The sequence below is a fragment of the Styela clava genome, chromosome 1 (assembly GCF_964204865.1).
Source record: "Styela clava chromosome 1, kaStyClav1.hap1.2, whole genome shotgun sequence".
In the NCBI taxonomy this organism is placed as follows: domain Eukaryota; kingdom Metazoa; phylum Chordata; class Ascidiacea; order Stolidobranchia; family Styelidae; genus Styela; species Styela clava.
The window spans coordinates 6,579,268-6,599,708 of record NC_135250.1 but is presented as its reverse complement, the minus strand read 5'-3'; the positions used below and the strand labels follow the sequence as shown (position 1 = coordinate 6,599,708).

The window sequence follows — 20,441 nt, the reverse complement described above, 5'->3', positions numbered from 1 at the left end:
CCCTTTTCTTTCTTGCGACGTATTGATGAAACATGTTTCCTATTGTGTCTAAACTCCCGGCAAACTGTCTGAGTGATGAGTTCTATGAGCCCTAGTCATGACTTTTATTTTAATGCTTTACTTATGATCATACATTTTATAGCCCACTGGGTCTATTATAATATAGCTCATATAAATGAACACAAGAATTTAAAAAATCACGTTTCTAAAGAAGATTGATTTCTTTACTTGTAACATCTCTGAATTCAGTTCCTGATTTATACATAAAGTATTTATAAAATTTAAATTATATAATTATAACCCAATGTTTTCTATATAGTATCATGGTTTAATACCAATTACAATTGGTGAAGAAGATGAAGAGGTGGAAGAAAAACAACCAAAAGCAGGAGGTGAATTCAATCAATTCATACTTACTTATGTCAAACAATGACATAGGGATTAATGCCATGGTCTTGACTAAAGTAAAGTCATAGGTTATATACATTGAGCTCAGCTGTATGTTTGCTCATAATTACGTAAATAAGATTCAATGGTATGTATTGGGTTAGGATAAATATATAACTATGATAAATGACAAGACAATGGGATGATGGTTCGGGTATAAGATTTCTTACAGGACATACAATGATCCTTATTCAGAATTCACCACATTATTACTCGTTTCCTAAATTAGAACAATATTAAAAAGGCCTGTCTTCTCGTAATATTAATGAAATGTTGCTTTCACCTGCTTGCCTACTATTTTTTTCTACTTTACAGATTTTAAACCTTCATCAAAAGATGACATAACCAATGATGAATTAATAAATGATGAACCTCATATGGAAAATAGGAAGAATTTGAACAAAGATTCATTTGAGGCTGAGCTGGTATGAGTTAACTATTCCCATTTTATATCTGAGCTGTGTAATATATGCATGCACCTTATGAAAACAATGATGATAAGCCTAGTGCCGAAGAGGCTCAAGTCATAGATTCAACTTGGACTCGAGTCCACACTTATCAAGTACTCAAAGTAACTATATTCATCCAAATGAAATAACTTAGACTCGTCATCAATTAATCCCCCGTGAGACTGAAGTCAGTGATTCAACTTCGGACTCTACTCGAGACCTAGACCCAGAACTCAGTTTCTCGATAAGAGTTTGACATCAAACAGACGAAGTTTTAACTTTTCATATTTTAGCGCACGAGTTATGTGAATTTTAGAAAAGTAAACATGTCGATTTCACATTTCAGCTTCACCGACCTGATATTCCTATACCTCCTGATATACCAAGACCCCAGCATGTACCTCGCACATGTTCCATTTATATGTTCGACAGACTGTATTATGATCCAATGGCCAAATCATTAATGCGATGTAATGGTGCATCGTGGGTTCCGTGGTCACCATCAAAATCAAGGGCTACAACTCCATTGAAATTGTCAGAGTGTGAAAAAGATTGGCACAAGTATGAATCTAGGTAAGAACATACCATAAGAAATTTTAGCGTGATAAGTTACTGCAGTAAAGGAAGTAGTCTTCGAAAATTTGCTTTGAAATACTATTTTTGCTTTTTTATGCTTTCGGACTGCGGATTATCTATAACTTACAATAAGAACATATTCGAAAAAAGTTATGCTTCTACTTTTGTTCTGAATAAGGCTCTAAACAAGTTTTTTTTGGAAGGGCTTGATTCAGTTTGTCAAGCATATCTAACTGGTTGTACCCTGGTCAAGGGCCTGGAGTAACAACCCAAATTTTGATGCCATGAGCTAAAAATTCCTGGTCTCTTCTGTATATTATACCTAACAATAGCCTATTGTTTTGTAATTTCTCTTTTTCATGAACTGAAATAATATTATTCAACATTGCTCGGAAAACATTAAATATTTCAAGAATTACTTTGCAGAAACGTTGACCACCCAAATACTAGCATAATCATGAAATATGTTATTTAGTATTACGTCTGCTCAATCATTCTGTAAATACTCATTTTAAAATTTGTACGGTAAATCTCTTTGTTTATTTATATATTCTCCAGATGCTTCTACATTCATATTGGGGATGAAAGTGGGCATTCATGGAATTCTGCACAGAGATCATGCAGAGAAGTACATGGTGCTCAATTAGCAACAATATCATCAAAGAAACATATGGATTGGTTAAGAAAAAAAAGTGGAAAACAAATGTTGTGGATTGGTATGTTGATACAGAAAATTCATTAGTATGGTTATCATTGTATATGGCAGAAAGTTTAATGTGTTTCTGTGGATTTGAAGCATAATTCCATAAGAATTATGCAATTATTATCAAAATTTAAATTTGTTTGCCACCTTTTGATTGCTGATTGAACTGTGAAAGAGATTTGAGCTCATATTTCAGAATGGCTCGCATATTATCTCTACTTTGTTATTGCCAAGCCATCAAAAGTGTAATATATTGTGTATGCAATATCAAAACCAGGGGTGTGTAACAAGCGGCCCACAGCCTGGCCTTTGTCAACACTCAGATTAGGTTTTCCCCATCAAAAAGGCGATCATGGAAAAATATATATATTTTTTATGAAATTTTAGAGCTTCTTTCACTGGGCTTTTGAGTTTGGTCATTTGGTGGTATTAAGTAAAATAAGCTTAAAAAAACAGTGATGTCACAATAAGCACCTACATTTTCTATAGCATAAGCATAGAGCGATGTCTATAGGCCTGTTTTACAGTAAGCCATGGTACAAACTGCTAAATTTAACATGGTTTGTCAAATCCTATATGTTTTGTACATCCATTCTCCATCATACTTCAGTGAGCCCACGACTTGTTTGCGACCCTACCTACTTATCACTCTGACCCAATTTGGGGTTGCGACCCCTGGCCTAAACCAAAAAGATTTTAGTCCTTTCAGAATATTTGGTTTGTTACATATTGGTGATTGCTTGCACAGTGTCTTGTTCCGATTGAAGGTTTCATAAAAAATAGATAAGCTATTTTCTGGATCATAATTACCAATTTTCAATTTGTTGTTTACGGTAATTTAGGGCTGAACAAAAAACTCAGTGACGACTGGCAATGGACAGGGGGTGATGCGGTAGAATTTACAAACTGGAAAGGAGGATATCAAAAACAACTAAACAAACCTGGTAAATTGAAATCAAATAATGCAGATTGCACAATGATTGCAGAAAGAAAGAGATGGATTCCGAAGGACTGTTCCCTACAAATTAACAACGCTGGTTATGTTTGTATGACAGAAATGCTTTCTTAGTTGGAAAGGTGTATCAATGAAACTCAAATTTTCCGGAATATGGTCAATCGGAATTAGGTTATTATTTACGGAATATATTCCGTAAACGAGGTTGCCCAAATGTTCATTCATCCTATTAATGCAACTGAAGTTAATAAATCAAAGTGTAGAAACAATTAAAAAACGAAAACTTCATTACAGACGGCAAAAGATTTTAGCTAGAAATTAAAATTTGACACAATAGTCAGAGACAAATTTCTGAAATTCTATTACACGACTCTTGATTTTATAACAGTTGATTGAATTTTTTCTTTACCTCACATTGCTATAAGTAACCAATACAAGTTCTCTAAAAATCATAATCAACTTCGGGTGCTCATTACATCATTTTATTTCAATTTAGTGATATTACAAATATTGAATGGCAATCGCACATCTTTTCTTGGGTGCCATACAATCTGACGCTGTTTGGTGTATTTTAGTATCCCTCCAATAAGGCGGAGGGTTCCCAATCGACAATTATACTCGAAAAACTGATTCCATTTCTAAAAACCTAGTTTCATTGCTTTGCAAGGTTATTTCACAGGGGGGGAGGCACTTTGTTGAGCATGAACTATTTGAACATAATTGGATTTGGGATCTTCCAATAAAAATAACTCTATAAATTCCACTGGAATGATAAACACTCCTGGCCACAAGTGGTTGGGAACTACTGCAATATGGAAAGAGAACATTAATTACTGATCCATTTCAAGTTGCTGTATGTGCAGAAAATGCTTTTCAGGTGTTGTATTAAGTGTTCGAAGCCGCCATCCTTTGTTGTTATTTTTAAATTTTGTTCACTTTTCAGCATACTTGTTTTTTGTGACGTTTTCTCTCAGTATGGAATTATCTCAATATTAGAATAAAATACGCTTTTCATTTTCATTGCCATTTATTTTTTTACATAACGTACCACAGCATTGTAAAATCTATCATTTTGAAAACTAATTTTTTATAACAAATAATAAACTAAAAATGTTAGTAAAAACATATGAAGAAAATTAGAACAGAAGAAAGAATAGATAATAAATCTTTGAAGGTAGAAACAGCAAACAGTCACGAGTTAGAAAAATGGAACATGCATGTTATGTATGAGATACACTGAATCACAGAATCACAAATGATGTTCTTATTGGGAATTTTCTTACTTTATCTCGAAATTTAAACTCAAACTTTCATGTCTGAAATTCTAATCAATATGAATTAGGAAATAACACTACAAGATTGCACATTCCTGAATCTTCCAACTTCCGGTAGTAGGTCTAGCTAGTCCTTAACTAGAGAAGACCAATTTCATTATAACCCTGACATGGGCAAACTACAGCCTGCCAAATCAGGCCCGCTTGATGCTATCACAACCAATCTAAAACCAAATTTCAAGATAAAAAAAGCTTGAAGATTTTGTTGAGATTGTGAGAAAATTTAGGCATAATGTTCTCCACTTTTGCTTTTGTAACTCTTTAAATGTTGTTCATAGAATGTAACTTTTATCTCACACTTACATGGCCCGCCAGTCTGAGTGGGCACAATTTTTGGCCCCTGGTTTAAAAACCTTGCCCACGCCTGTTTTAGATTCAAATAATCGTAACATAAAATGACTGAAATTTCATAATTTCCAAATATACTCTTCAGTAATAAACAAGTCTAGTCTGACCATCTTTCCACTCTTTGATTCTCTCAAATCTAAGTCGTTTTCTACAAGGATTTGATTCGTGTTTACTCGAGCAAGAAAGAGAATCGAAATTAGAAGCAAATGGATTACTTTGTTGAAAGCAGCTACTCTCACTGAAATGGGAACTAGAACAATCTGAACTATCCTTGGATTGATATTCACGACCAAAGTAAGCAGCAAAATCAGGGAACTCGTCTGTCAATAGAATTAGCAAATTACATTAAAAAAATTACTTTAAATGACCCAAGTCATCTGAACAAATTGACTCATCTCTTACTCATTGAACTGACATATATTGTAACTGGGGATAGTTAAGTTTTTAAATTGAAAAAAAATCCCAAATGTTTCATTTGCTAGTGAAAAGTTCTAAATGCATGCACAAATAGATCCATTTATACCCAAAAAAATGTTATCATCACTTGTTTAATTCTTTTTTGGTTTTCAAAGCAATGTCAGTTTTTTCACAAGACAAAGTAGTATTATTCACTGTAGCGGACAAAATTTACTATGGACCTCACGTCTGACTTAACATAGCAGTAACACAACTTGAGAGTGCAATTCTGAAAAGATTAACTAGCTATTACCATACCCGATACCCGACATGGACTGGTATCTGGATCCACAATAGTATGAAGTCATCTTTATTTGAATCCCATTCTCCAAGAAAAAATAGGATAATCCCACTGTCAATAGTTAGAAGAATAGAACTTTTAAAACTAATCTACCTTGTGATTTTCCCATTTCCATAGAATCACTTTGCTCAAGTTTAAAACTGAATTCAGGTGTAACATCGACATCAATTTCATCATAAAATGCAGGCAAAGATTGTCCTGGTGCATGAAGTTTGGAATGAAAATCCTGAATATTAAAAAAGAAATTGTTATATTTGTGTATATTCAAGTTAAAAATACAAATAACAATGCTCAAATATATGAACACAAAAGTAAAATACAAGTGATTCCATATGATATGTTTTTTATAAGACGTTTTTACATATTCATCCTAAAGAAGGTCACTGATTATGAGGAAGAAACTATTTCGGAAGAACCGGAATTTTCCTTGGGTGAGGTGGTGGAGGGTGGGCCATGGGATCCGAACCCAAGTTCAAATTCGGTAGAATAGAAAGCAGAAGCAGCACAAGGGAAAGAATGTCACACATATGAAAGAATGTCAAGGATCTTATTCAAAAAATGGAAAGTATGCTTCACCTCGAAGACTATACAATGCTATCCTACCTGTAAACATTCTTTTGAAATGTGTGAAAACCTTTCAAGCAATTCAGAAATACTCATCGAAGCTATTTCCTTCAATGAAGCAATAGACAACATATTTTGTGCAACAAGAGAATTAATACTTGGAAATTGTACAAGGAATTTTTCATGACTACTCTGTGACATAGTCAGTCGCTCCATCCTGTGGAATAATAATAATAAATGGAATAGAATATTTGTAGAACTAATTTTTAATGACTGTTGCCAAATTAATGGATGTATCTCTGACACATGACCAATACTCAATAAAGTCAATATATGAACACAACAGTGAAACAATATCAATTTGTCTATTAATTGGAAAGAAAATCTATTTTTTACAATAAGAATAACAACGTAAAGCAGCGGTGCTCAAATAGGGTGCTGGGGCCACTAGTGCACCGCATTGATTTGCTAAGTGTGCCCCAGAAAATTATTATTAATATTTAATTGTTTCTTATTTTAAATGGTGAGTATCGATAAATTCATTTCAACTTTCTGTTAGGTGGTGTTTTATTATTATGTTACAATAGAGGTAGATGAAATCTGCAATCTCGAGCGCTGCAGTTCCTTCATCTGTATTTCAAAAGAAAATCAGGCAGGGATGAGGAAGAAAAGTTGACATTGCCTTTACTCTTTAGGTCTACATGTTTACAAACTTAAAGCATAACATAAACTGAAAAGCATAAAGTACACTTGAAGAAAACAAAATGAAGTCTTTTTCAAAGGCAGTCTTTTTTCGTGATAATTTAGTGCTGCACGAACACCGCTTGGGTACCGCTGACGTATAGTATTAGTGGAATATGAAAGTTGATACTGACAACATTGATATATGAGAATACTAGATCATACCTTAGTTCTTTACCCATCGATTTGTCAGACTTTGAATTTTCAACAAGACGTTGAATTAAATAAGCAAAATGTTCAACATCAAAGCAACAAAACAACTTCATCTGAAATGGAAATGTAATCAAAGCATTTGAAAACTTGTGTTTCGCAATGCCGTTTATCACTGCAAGGAATGAAAAGAATAAAACTAAACATACCGTAGTATTGGATAAACGAGGTGGGTGGACCCCATTAAGCAGTTACTTTGACTACTTTACAAGTTTGGCGAAGTAATACATAAATTACAATATACCTCAAAAACTGAATCCTGTTGAAGAAAGTTTTCCAAAGCTGTGTGAAGTTTTGACAAATTTAAGGGGAAATCTCCACTCATGGGGTAGCTGAAATATTGAAATGAAAAGTAATACTACAAAATTAAACGAAATCGAACAAAAAAATCCAAAGAAGAGCAAAGTTACTAGGCGATAATTTTTTCCCAATTTTCCTTATTTTAGTCTTATTATCCGTTCGAAGACTAGCCAAGAGCCTCCCGTAGTATTTATAACTAAAATTATGGCCTAACCCTAACCTAGTACACATATTAGATTCCGATGTCCGCCATCTTGGTTCGCGTACTTCGGGAGCCCCCTAATTTGGATCCAAGAATAGATAATCAGTTGAACATTCCAGATACAGATTGCTTGAGAAAGCTGTAACTGATTATTGGGAGCAATACTTTTTCACAAAAAAAAAGTTTATGAAATTGAATTTGATGATATGTTTTGCGATAGGATTTGTATAATATTTTGTACTGTCCGAAAATCGAAATTGTGGCAAAATCAGTGTACCCCACAAAAATAGTTGCACCATACACAACAGAGCCCTGCAGAGAGTGAAAAGCATAAAAATGTTGTGCAAAGAGACTGCAACTCAAGAAATAACTATGAGAACCACTTGGTAATCGGTCCTACAATCCATTTGTAAATTATTATCAAACTACGAACCTCGGATAAAGTGAGCCAACTGATGAAATCAAATGATTGTATGTAGAGTCTTACCCTGACTTTTTTGCAAACAGATCAGCAATGATAACATAACGTTTAGTAAATCTTGTTTTCAAATCTAAAATTTTCAAAATAATATTATGCAGAAGTTGTGATCCATCTTCTCCACTCAAAGCTGAGAACGTTTCTACAATAATACATGTTGTCTGATCTATAATAATATCAGGATATCCTGTTATCAAGTTTTCGTTTGGCGAAATGCTTTTATTTAATTCAACATAATCTCGTTCCAATATTTCGATGTTGTGTCTGGAAAACATCAATAGTTATTAAAGTTTTTGTGAGTTATCACTCAGTTCAATTTTGCTCAGGTATTACTAATCTTATTTCAAAACCCCAGGCGAGCTGGCCTTTGTCAACATCACAGGTAGAAGATCTTCAGTTTAAACCCTAGTTATTCCTTTAATCAACATAAGCTCACATTTCACTTACAAATTTAATAATTGTCTACCTATACATTGCAGCAGTATTATTTTCAGTCACTCAAATATACTCAAAAACATCGAGTTCATAACATTTCATTCCCTATTCAAAAGCCTCACCATAAAAAATATGTGATAGCGCAATTGATAATATGATTTATAAATTCAAACTTGAAATCAAATAGGTTTAGCAAAGATATTATTATATTGTGATACTCTTTTCATAAGTATATCGTTCCACGTATGGGTGTATTTTTCTACGGGCAATATGTCAATATGAAAGCACAGTATATGATGATTCATTTCAAATCTAAGTCACATTACCTTGTTTCAAGCAGATGCAGAAGATTTCCACATTGTGTTATTGTTGAAGAACCAATCAGTGTTATGACATCACAATCATCATTGTTTGCAGTGTCACCATCCATGTCTAATTGAGATTCAGTTCTTAATTAAGAAACATTTGATTAGGTTTAAATGTGAGAATTACTTGTAAAAAATAAAACAATAACATGTCTCACAACCTTTCGATTTCTAAAGCAATATGTCGAATTCCAAGTCCCATTGATATTCTTTTCCAAGGTGAATCTTTTTTAGCCTCATATTCCAACAAAAGAGTAAATTTATCCCACGGAAAACTTGATGATAAAGCAGCAACTGGTATGATGACAATGTTATATCCCCTGGTGGAATAACAAAAATAAATTGTAAATCGCGGCTAGCCAAAACGCAGTAATTCACCACTTCGAAATAATCTAGAATCTGGGACATGCAAATAATTTATTATAGGTGAGCTTGAATTTGGAAATACAGGGATTTGATGGGTTTTCCATCTTCTACAGTTTCAAGAAAATGAAGTAAAGTTGTTTTTGCTTTGTTACTGTTAAACTTCAATTTCTCAAAATGATAATATTTTGAATCATTTCTAAAATCTTAAATTTAAATCAGACATACATAAAGTGTAATAAATAGGGTAGGCAATGCCGAATCAAAAATATTCCAGCGCACATTCCAGATTAAAAACTCGTTTCGTGGGCTGCACATTATTCAAAATTGACACTTCTCCACGTGCCGCAAAATTTTTCCCTGTGAGCCCTATTTGGCCCGCGGGCCGCCGGTTGCACAATTTTGATGGAAGTAATACATGCCTGGCAATAGCGTTCTTAACGAAATCATCTACTGTATATGACTGATGTCCAAAAGGCAGAGCAATAGGATTCACTCCAATTTCAGAACTACAATTTTTTATCAGAATGTGAATTATTTCATCAAATAAATGTTGACATTTGGTATCACAAAGTATCAAAATCTGAAAAAAAAATCAATAAGAGGAAAATCTGATGTATTATACTTATGTATGAATTATAATCTGTATACTTCAGTATTATGGAATTCCATTTCATGCTTAATATCAATCAATTTCCTAAGAATTACGGCATATCACAATTGAATTTTTTTTGAATAGAATAATGAATGAATCCCCACTAACCTTAGTTATAGATCCATCTCTTCTGCTATCTTTATATAATCGTTCATAAACTATTTTCTCTAATTCTGCAATCTTTGGATGAATAAGATGTGATTCCATTATACTTTGCTGGAATATGCAGAGAAAAAATCTTGAGTTAGAAAGGAAGGAGTTTCATATCTATCCTGGGGGAGAGAAAAGCCGTCAGGGCTTAATCATATAGCAAACAATGGCCTATTACAGTCCATGTCTGGTATGAGATCAGATACCCAGTTATTTGTTTTTAGATACCATGACTCCATCGTGGAGAATGCCGTAACAGGCCAGCGGTTACTTGAACCATCCTCCAAGGCAAAGCGTCGTCTGACACATAATTAACCCTCACATGATTTGAAGCGTTAAACCCAAGAAAGGTCATCAGTGCTAAAATGGCAAGCGTATTCAGGCTTAGCATGATGCGCCAATTCATGTAATTTTACAGGTAACATGAAAAGTACAATATGACCCACCTGCAATGTATGTATAGCAAGAGGAATCAATGATAACATTGACTTAAAATCATTGAATTCATTGAGATGTATCAAGCTTTCCAACATTTCTTTGTTATTTTGATAAAAGTCGATCAAAAAACCTTAAAAAATATATGATGAAAAGAGTAGAAAAAAAAACTTCAATAAAAATTGTGATAAAGATAAGTATATATGACTCGTCCCAGTGAGTCTTCAATAAAAAATTGGAAGTTTTATGCTCTTATTGTGTTTGTTTACACAGAGCTTTGTTCAGAGCAAATGTGTAAAACAGACCACAAGAACCGCAATGCAAGATTAATTTATTAAACTCAATCTATGAAGCTCAAGCATGTTTGGGAACCTACAACCAGTTTTGAGTTGAAGGCCTCAACTCCCTAAGAGTCACATGTCACAAGTCATCCGAGTCGAGTCAAATACCCAAATGCCCTCAAGAAGTGGGCCCCAGTCGACTCCACTTCAGTCAAGTTAATGACTTGAGCTTCTCCAGCCGTGTCTATAACCAGCAATTATGTGAATCAAACTTTTACACAAGTACGATATAGTTTAAATATTCATCATAAAAGAAAGGAAAGTCGAGAAGATGGCCTAATAATAAGCAAACATAAATTTGCATGATTGTACTTACCAAGTCCAGATGCAGGAGATAGGTTTACTAGTCTTGATTTACATACAATGAAACAATGTAACATCACCAGCAACACATATTGAGGATGTTGTACCATACCAGAGCTATCCTGTTTGTAAAGATTAAAAAGCAGGTTGATTTATTACGGATAATTACTATGAAACAAGAACTTCTTGATGCTGGTGCATAAGAGATTAATGTGGTCTATATTCGAACTACCGGTAATCAAGAATAAAATTTGCGATGATTAAATTAAGCAAACGTAGTCCATAGATTTCAAAGTGCCATGAGAGCAGACTTTTGTTTTATAATAAGAATGAAGTCACAAGAAATATACAATCATTATATGATTATATTACAGTAAGCGACATATATAATTATTAATTGCCATTAACTAAATACACCAGCATACCTGGACAAATCTTTTTGATTGTTTCAAAAGGTATTTTGACATGTCTTCATTAATATTTCGTATATCACACTGTTCAGGTATAACTCGAAACGTTTTCAATTGGTTGAATATAGGCTCAATATAACTTTCTATATCCAAAATTATTCGTAAAATACCACCTGTAAACGAAGAACAGATTTTAAACATCAATTAAATTTTAATACATTTATAAATAAATTATGATAAGTTATATTTTGCACAAAAAATTCCAAATTATCAATAGTGAAGTATATATCCCATGCTTACAATCTAAATCTAGATGTCTAGTGATAACTCTAGATCAAGATTTGAACAATTTAGCCTGTAGGTAAGCACATACATCGACAATAGCCTGGTCTAAGTTTCCAACAATACACTAAGAACATCAATGTAGTTGTTGGCACATTTAACACGTTGGGGGCGCAGGGTAAAAGATCTTCAATACAAACCAAATGGCCACCATTCAACTCAAGATGCAATAAAATTGGGAAACGGTGCTCATCCAAAAAGATTTCTATCCTTAAGACACATTTAGCTCCTGATGTATCTTCTTGCACAATGAAGCATCAATAAGGGTAAATGTGTAAAAACAATCTTTGCTGCCGTTTCTGCAATGAATATATTCACAAAATAAACCAAAGAAACTAGCCGTTTACTTACCAGTGATATTTACTTTGACCAATCTGTAGTTTGAATCTTCAACAGGTGGAAAGGATGGTATTGTTGGTATTGAAGTAGATGAAACACTATTTAGTGAAGAAAAGTCCTTACTATCATGTATGGTTTCTACTGCAACCTGCATACCCTTTTTACTACCCACAGCTCTTATGAATTTCTGTATTTTAGGTTTCATCATTTTTCCACGCATTTGTAAGAAAGAATCCAAAGAAAACTCATCAGTTTCATATGAAGCACTTTCCTGTATTTCACAAATTTTTCTTTTACCTGAAATATCAAGTGTCAAGTTGAAAAAAGAATTTGAACGACCAATTCATAATAGTAACAAATGACTGATGCTTTGTTTCCCACTACAACTACAACAAAAGTAAAAGCAATGGATACTCCCATAGTATGTGCAACAAGATGGCGTACACCGGAACGTAATATGTGTAACAGGTTAGGGTTAGGCCATAATTTCAGGTACAAATACTACGGGAGTCACTTGGCTAGTCCCCGAACTCGTAATAGAACTAAAATAAGGAAAATTGGAATAAAATTATGGCCTAACCCTAACCTGGTACACATACTATGTTCGAGTGTCCGTCATTTTGCACATACTACGAGAGCGCCAATCAATGTATATATTATCTCTTCTCTGCTTTTCAAAATTCACCTCTGCATATCTGTTCCTAGATAGTACTGACACTAAGCTTTTCACTTTGCTAACTTGTAGTATTTCAATTCTTTTCTAACAACAACAGATCCACACATAACTCTTAGTGCACTGAAGGCTACTTTTAATGCTTTTGTTGGTGATTTTTCCCTCTTTTTCGGCTTGTAGCCTAGCTATGTGTATTCATCAATTAACTCTCAACTTACTTGGCTGTTTTTTCACCTGATCTTGTTTCTTCAGATTTTCAGATTCGACATTTCTTATTTCAGGAGAGACAAAAGATGATATTTTCTGTGTACAATTATCGCAATATTGAAAAAAAATGAAATCAATTTATCGGTTATTGAAAATGAACCTTCTGTTGACAGAATTGTGATAAAATCATGAAAACATGAGTGTGTCAAGTATCTGAGTGGGCACAAAAAACCAACTAGTACTGGCATTGAAAGTTAGAGATTTCAATATCTTCAATTGGTATCATTGTGGCCCAAGTGCATCACTTTATTTATATTGTAACAAATTGGGAACCAAAACTTTCAATTACTAGCTTCCCACTATCATGTGATTGCATATGCATTTTTTCGATTTCTCAGTGCTTCAGCAGTTACCAGTAATATTAAAAATCTGAGTATGATTTTTATTCTAACACTTTATAAATATACTAGTAAATAAATAGTAAAATGATGGTCAATTACATACATACAGGCATTTGTACTACCTCAGTTTTTTTCATTTCGGAAATTTTTTGCTCTACAGCTCTATCTTGGTAATCTTCAGTCGAATCCAGATCACAGACTACTGGTGTTTGTGCCAGATTCAGTACATTTCTCATATTTTCAGTCTCGTGTCTATCTTCTGGATTATTAAATGACTAGCAATGACCGAGTATAACTAGCAGTAAAATATTCTACATACCCGTAAGCAAAGGCGATCATTAGTTTGAATACAATTTTAAAATGAAATGATTCATATATAAGAATCGCTTTATAAAGATATATATTTATTTTGCTATCATTTTTTTTAAATTTATTTAGCAAAAATTCGTATATACTGAGTAAAATTCGATAAACATCAAGATTCCACAGCCAAGTAGACTGACTTTGATTATTAAAAATAAAAATTAACTTTAAGGCAGTATCCTATAATACCATGCAATTCTGAGGCATCTATAAAAGATATAAGGAAATATTACCTGTATTTTCCTCAATCACTGGAACAAGTTCCTCAAAAACTTCAGCATCAGTACAATATGAATTTCTGTTATTAAATTCCGTAGGTTTCTGTTGCAATATCTCAACATCAAGTTTTTCCAGTCTTTGCAATTTGGTTATCAAGCTTTTAACATGTGTAGTGAAGCTCCAATGTAATGCCAACTCAATATCACTAGTAGAAAGTCTTGACTGAGGTCGGCAAAGATCTGAACATTTTGTTGATTCCGTTGCATCAATCTCTGGTAAATTCGCTTCTTTTAGCACTGTTTCTGAATAAAAACAATCTATTTGATACCAATTGTTACCCTAAATCAGGGGTTGTCAACCGAGAATAAATTACCCCTGGGGGTAGAATACGCATTGATAGATGCTCTAACTGTTGGTATGCAAACTCAACACAACAAATATTAGAGGTCTACATCCACATTTCCCCTTAAAATTCTATTTTCCAAAGTTCGCCACTTAAGTTATTATAGGTATTTGCGGAGTAAAAACAAAAAAAAATTGGGGGGTATATTTGTAAAAGAACAAATGAAAGAATAAAGGTAGAGAACCCTGGTCTTGAATATTATTCAACTCATTAACATCAAAATTTCCAATTGTTTGATAATTACACGACAATGACTGTTAGATTAAAACTGCAGTTTCGATTCACGACTCTATAGTGACACCGCGTGTCCTATCACTAATTAATTAATAACTCGCTTATTATACGACATAAATCATCCAAAATCAATAGGCTTCTGGTCCGAGATATGATGAATGCACATGCAAAATTTGGAGCAGATTCAACCTCGTTTTCGTGAGATATCGCGTGTATCTAACAGACAAGTACCTTACCTCTTAAGATCGATAAATAATGAAAGAATAATGGCAGAGAACCTTTTGTCTTGAATATTATTCAAGGCATAAGGGGTAATCGCTCAACACATATCCTGGTAATTAGCATAATGATAACAGCAAAAGTTGCAATTGTTTGATATTAACCCGACAATGACTGTTAGATTGGCTATGCTGAACTGGTACACTTGTTCTATACATTAAAAGTTTAACCCAACAAATCCAATGAGTCACAATGAGCAAAAGTTAGCAAGGTTTTATACCTGATAATAAGAGATGTGAAACACGAGCAGTATTCCAATCTTCTCTCTCCATTCCATTTACAAATATATTTTCAATATCAGCGCATTTTGTTATTCTGTTGAAAGGTATCACAAGCAAATTCATTTGAATTATTATTATGCTAGGGTTAGGATTCCTACCGTTTTATTTTAAGTAACAACTCTTGATCCAGTAGTTAAAGAGACTACTATGTCATATCTCCATGTAAATTAGAGTCGATTATCAAGCAAATTATGTTTTCTTTTAGTTAATTTCTGATTATGTGGAATGCCGCTTACCGTATATGCATTTACATAGTGCTTTCATACACAAAAAAATTACCACACATTTTCTAATTCAATCGACACCTAGACTATTGGAATATTACAACAATAATGATTTTTTCTACCCATTCCAGGGGGCTCCCGAAGTATGCGAACCAAGATGGCGGACATCGGAATGTAATATGTGTACTAGGTTAGGGTTAGGCCATAATTTTAGGTAGGCTATAAATATTACGGGAGGCTCTCGGCTAGTCTTCGAACTCATAATAGGACTAAAATAAGGAAAATTGGAAAAAAATTATGGCCTAACCCTAACCTGTTACGTTCCGATGTCCGCCATCTTGGTTCGCATACTTCGGGAGCACCCATTCCAGACATAATCATTAATATCAATATTACTTGTGAAAATCTTCATGTGATATCTTTATAAGGTTGATTTTCTTCATATCAAAATTTTCTAATGCTTCTCTAATAAGGTCGATCTTGTACACCGGGTTAGAATTAGAAGGAACCTCTAGTTCGAAGAATGATCTTTCCAGTACTTGATCAACTTGCAATATTTCTCAATAAAAGTGTTAAGTTTACTATAGATGAAAAAAGACTATTATCGTTGTATTAATGGTAATGGTAATCCTTTACATTACTGCATTTAGTCTCTAGTTGAACTTATGTCCTAAATTCTCCCCTTCGAAACACTTATTATATTAATTCTTGCACATAGCCTCTTCCTATTACCATATTATACGCTATCTAAATAGATTCATTTTGCAACGAAATTATCACTTTTTTAATAAAATTAATTAGAATTTCGGTTTTCTGATGAGCTGATTTAGAAATAAATAGACAGCTAATCGACTTTTATACAGATTTCTAGGTAACAGTAAGAAATTAGAATTGATACAAAATTCAATTGTTCATATTTACTTATTTCATGACTATTTATAGATTTTGGAAAGGTGCTTAAAACTTCATCATTTTTAAAATGTTTTGTTGTCATTGATACATATGACCCAAAGTCTCCTTTAACAGAAGATGATTCGACAACTTTAATTTTTTCTAGATCAGTGTTGTCAATATCTGGTTTTTGTCCCTGATGAGAGTGAATACAATAAAAATAAGGATTAGTATGTAAATGCAACAGTTATAATCATTTTTTATGATGAAATAAATCAAATACTGTTATATTCAACGAAGCTTCATTTTTTTTAATAAAAATTGTGATTTACAATTTTTTTGACTTCTAAACTTTAAGTTTTGATTATAAGTAAAGTAACACTGTTGAGTGGATACATCTGTTTTATTTACATTAATAAGACTCTTGGTTCACTTAATTACCATTACAATTACAATAATATGAACTGGAATGATATCAGTGTAACGAAGAAGTGTCAATGCCAAAATTATATTATTGAGTTGATATGGGATTGCGGTAAAGTAAAGTACAGATGATAATTGTTGACACCAATTCTGTTACAATTACAAGTAAATAATACCTCAAGTGTTTCTTTGATTTCATCAAGAAAATCATTGTCTACTTCATAATTCAATTTTTCGTCAATATCCAGTGAACATTTTGAGTTTGTTGCTTCCATGATTTCAAAAGATGAATCGTCATCCAGATTAAATTTGTGAATTTTACTGATATCTAATTTTTCATACTTCTTGTAAACATTAGCGATTTCCGCATACGGATCAGATAACACCAAATTGCTATGCTTTCTCAACAATCGCAAAATAGATGGTTGCGAAACTTTAATAGATTCAAGTCCTTCAACCTCTTCAAAGAGTTTAGAATCTGTTGCGTTTGCATCTTTATCAGATTCTGTGAACGCCTTAAGTTCAGAAACATCATAACTTGTTTTACCCTGCATGAGAGGTTCGAATTCGATATCAGTAGCATTCAGTGATTCACAACGACTTAGTAATAATTTAAGTTCATTTCTTGAAGAACTTGATTCTGTTTCCTTTGATACTGAAAAAGCATATTATAATGACTTGTAACCTTCATCTAGACTCTAGAGAAGGGGTGGGCAAGGTTTATGAACCAGGGCCAAATATTTTGCCCACACACACGCTGGTAATATAAGTGACGTAAAATGTTACATTTTATGAACAATATTTACAGTGTTACAAAGCAAAGGTGAAAACAATAAGCCTCATGCCAAAACTAAATTTAACCGCAATCTCAACAAATTCGTGACTTATTTTCAGATAAAACATCAAAATTTGATTTCAGTTTGGTTGTGGAAGCATCAGGCGGGCAAGATTAAATTACTCAAAGAGCCGGATTTGGCCAGCGGGCTGTACTGTGCTCATGTCTGCTCTAGAGGCAAGTCAGTCAGATTCGCAGCATTACTAATAAGAATGCGAGCCATAGTGAATTTTGTTACGAATTCACATATTACATCGAATTAATGTGATAGAGAAAAACATGTCAAATTACATGATGTTGACTTCTAGTTGTGTTAAAGTTTATTCATAAATTGCAGAAATAGGAAATTTTCGAAAACCATATTTTTGAAAGGAGTTGACCAGGAATATAGAAAATATGTACATATGCACAGCCTGTCTGCCTGTGTATTCAAACTTCATTCCTGCATCCAGATATCTGTGTATTCTGACGACAGGGAATTTTAAACTTACCCCCAATCCATGGCATTCTGTAGCTAAATATATCCTTTCGTCTCCGAATATCCTCTGTTGGAGAACTGATATTTGTAATGGTCAGTCTATTACGCAAACTCCTTCGTTTCTGAGCAAAATCTGATTCATAATCGATCGCCAAATATCGACAGCGCACCATGTTTACGTCTTCGCAGAGGAAATATGTTAACGATTATTTATGTTTTATTCTGAAACCACAATGAAAAATGTTTCAATCGTTTAGCATTAATTCTACGTGCTAACGTTACAGTCACAGAATGAAAAACAGGTCTGTCAGTATTACAGCAGGCAGTGCCCATTTTCAGTATGGTGCGGTGGTGTGGCTCAACGGGCTAAGCGTTAGGAATACGCTCGCCACCGCATCTCTAATTACTCTGCGTGGCTTCGCAGGTTCGAATCCCATGCAGGGATGGTTATGTGCGAGAGGATTGCTGGACTCCTCGCCGTCGTTGGGTGGTTCACGTAACCGCTGGTCAGTTACGGCTTCCTCCACCACCAAGTCCATGCTTCCGAAAACAAACAATATACGGTACCGGTAACTACGGTAATCCCATACCCGACTTGGAATGGCAACCGGACGAGGGGCCGTGGTTCGCCATATGGACAAGCCGTCTTATCGGCTTTCCTCTCCTCCTGGATAAATATGTGAATCCTACCCTATGGTGGAAAATAAGCTACTTACCGGTACCGGTACCGGTATTTTACTGATATGTAAAAACTGTCCACAACAAAATCTGAACTCGGGGAATACCCAACCAACGGTCACTCTTGTCAAGAATTGGATTCTTGATATTTACGGCCCTTTGCCCCTAGTCCCCTAACCAGAGTTGTCCGGCCGGCATATCCACTCATGTCGTGGGTGGACTGCAGCAGGTCTGGTTCGTAATAACTGAATTGTAAATAATAACTTATGGTAAAAACGGTATCGTGTATATAACGATACAACCAGAGGGTACGGTACGTAGGTACCGTGAAATATTTGTTTAAAAACTTAGATAGTTTAGATAGATAGATAGTTTAGATAGTTTATTTCGAAAACTCCATAACAAACCTAAATTTAAAATGGAGAATTCTGGAGGGCAAGCAAAACCTACAAAAAAGTTTAAAACATGAAGTATCTCATGTGCCTGCCCACCAGCACGCACACAAAAACACAAGCCCAATTAAATGAGGCTTGGGCCAAACTTAAAAAAACAAAATACACGATAGTAATAAACTTTCGGGCTGTTATACTCTCTTTCAACAATTACGTTGATAATGACCAATACCTACAACCTCATGCAAAGATAATGTGGGTAGTGGAATGTAATAAATTTGCGACGATAGTCATACTCATGAAGCCATGAAAGCTTTAAGAAAAACCAAGCCATGAAAAACTACACTGATTGCTAGATTGGGCATTGCGGAAAAGGTGATAAGTGGTTTAATATACAAACAAACGCAAAACCATGGCGGCAAATTCGGTGTGCGGACACTCATAAAAGCAATTATTAGGAAAAACACTAATCACACGTGAGCAGGTCTGTAGCCTAATTGATACATTGACGTGGCTAACATTGTTAAAACAGTACCGGTATACACACAGAGAGAACAAATCAAAAATATGCCACTAAATGAATGTTTAAAAATGTTACACTGTAAGTTACACTGCAAACTATTTACACATATAGTTGAATACTCAGTATTCAAGCGGAATTTCTAGAAATAGCAGTATATCATACTCTTTGTCACAAAATAAAATATCTGAATCAATCCCTGTTGTATTCATCTTTCGATTCTGTTATGATGTCCGTATGTTACCTTCATGCTGCCATGTAATTTCATATTTCGGCCTTTACTTGTTGATATTCCTTAAGTGCTTGTTCATTGTTGTCAATCTAATCTTTCTGCGCCGTTCAAAAATGCGACCGCACCCGACGACTGCCAAACACAAACTTTAAATCCAATCTTTTATTCATAAACTTCTTTAATTCCAGTGGATGGGCCTTGATCATGTTGATATCACGAGATACAAATCTAATAGTAAATACCGAAACACACAGCGCGTAGCATTCTCAGTCCAACAGCATTGATTGATCTTTCATCTAACAGAGCAACAAAAACACGTCCGACCCAGACGGCAGTCTGGCAGAACTTACTGAAAAGCAAGCTGATGTGATTACAACGATATACAAGTTCATCGATATCCCACCGGTACGGTACTCTTTCCAGTGTATGGCAACGATTCAATGTATTAGGGCAATTTTCCATTATTGCATCACAAAACTTTTCGGTTTTGACCACATACCGGGACC

General features: G+C 34.1%; 3 protein-coding genes across 3 annotated transcripts in view; 1 reads left to right on the top strand and 2 right to left on the bottom strand.

Annotated features, from left to right (window-relative positions):
• The window catches only part of LOC120341293 (FRAS1-related extracellular matrix protein 1-like), a 34,054-nt gene extending 29,801 nt beyond the window's left edge, over window positions 1-4,253 (top strand). The window contains exons 39-43 of the mRNA XM_078117537.1: window positions 320-392; window positions 763-872; window positions 1,243-1,469; window positions 2,031-2,188; window positions 3,018-4,253. Of these exons, the coding sequence (XP_077973663.1) occupies window positions 320-392; window positions 763-872; window positions 1,243-1,469; window positions 2,031-2,188; window positions 3,018-3,244 (795 nt within the window). The 3' untranslated portion in view covers window positions 3,245-4,253. The remainder of the gene's footprint in view (window positions 1-319; window positions 393-762; window positions 873-1,242; window positions 1,470-2,030; window positions 2,189-3,017) is intronic.
• A 242-nt stretch (window positions 4,254-4,495) lies between these two features.
• Window positions 4,496-9,445, bottom strand: LOC120343201 (protein shortage in chiasmata 1 ortholog-like). Its single transcript, XM_078117539.1, has 8 exons — window positions 9,026-9,445; window positions 8,826-8,948; window positions 8,074-8,328; window positions 7,329-7,416; window positions 7,040-7,140; window positions 6,173-6,350; window positions 5,663-5,795; window positions 4,496-5,132 (listed from the first exon to the last, which is right to left on the bottom strand). Exons 1-8 carry the CDS (start codon window positions 9,064-9,066, stop codon window positions 4,894-4,896), a joined length of 1,158 nt encoding a protein of 385 aa, XP_077973665.1. The 5' UTR covers window positions 9,067-9,445; the 3' UTR covers window positions 4,496-4,893.
• On the bottom strand, window positions 9,257-20,309 carry LOC144411675 (uncharacterized). Its single transcript, XM_078114523.1, has 15 exons — window positions 18,127-20,309; window positions 16,977-17,455; window positions 16,408-16,573; window positions 15,883-16,045; window positions 15,202-15,296; window positions 14,080-14,367; window positions 13,606-13,742; window positions 13,094-13,178; window positions 12,215-12,499; window positions 11,537-11,694; window positions 11,125-11,233; window positions 10,479-10,600; window positions 9,991-10,098; window positions 9,650-9,810; window positions 9,257-9,263 (listed from the first exon to the last, which is right to left on the bottom strand). Exons 1-15 carry the CDS (start codon window positions 18,284-18,286, stop codon window positions 9,257-9,259), a joined length of 2,523 nt encoding a protein of 840 aa, XP_077970649.1. The 5' UTR covers window positions 18,287-20,309.
• Window positions 20,310-20,441: the final 132 nt, after the last annotated feature.

What these genes read in the sequence shown, in the direction of transcription:
- LOC120343201 (XM_078117539.1), bottom strand. Translation starts at nt 9,066, where the DNA reads ATGGGACTTGGAATTCGACATATTGCTTTAGAAATCGAAAG. An exon ending in CTGCATCTGCTTGAAACAAG is followed by an intron (nt 8,329 to 8,825) that starts GTAATGTGACTT and finishes GATGTTTTCCAG; the next exon opens with ACACAACATCGAAATATTGG. An exon ending in TCGATGGGTAAAGAACTAAG is followed by an intron (nt 6,351 to 7,039) that starts GTATGATCTAGT and finishes ATTATTCCACAG; the next exon opens with GATGGAGCGACTGACTATGT.
- LOC144411675 (XM_078114523.1), bottom strand. Translation starts at nt 18,286, where the DNA reads ATGGTGCGCTGTCGATATTTGGCGATCGATTATGAATCAGATTTTGCT. An exon ending in ATCTCCTGCATCTGGACTTG is followed by an intron (nt 10,601 to 11,124) that starts GTAAGTACAATC and finishes ATATTTTTTAAG; the next exon opens with GTTTTTTGATCGACTTTTAT. An exon ending in GAGATGGATCTATAACTAAG is followed by an intron (nt 9,811 to 9,990) that starts GTTAGTGGGGAT and finishes TTTTTTTTTCAG; the next exon opens with ATTTTGATACTTTGTGATAC.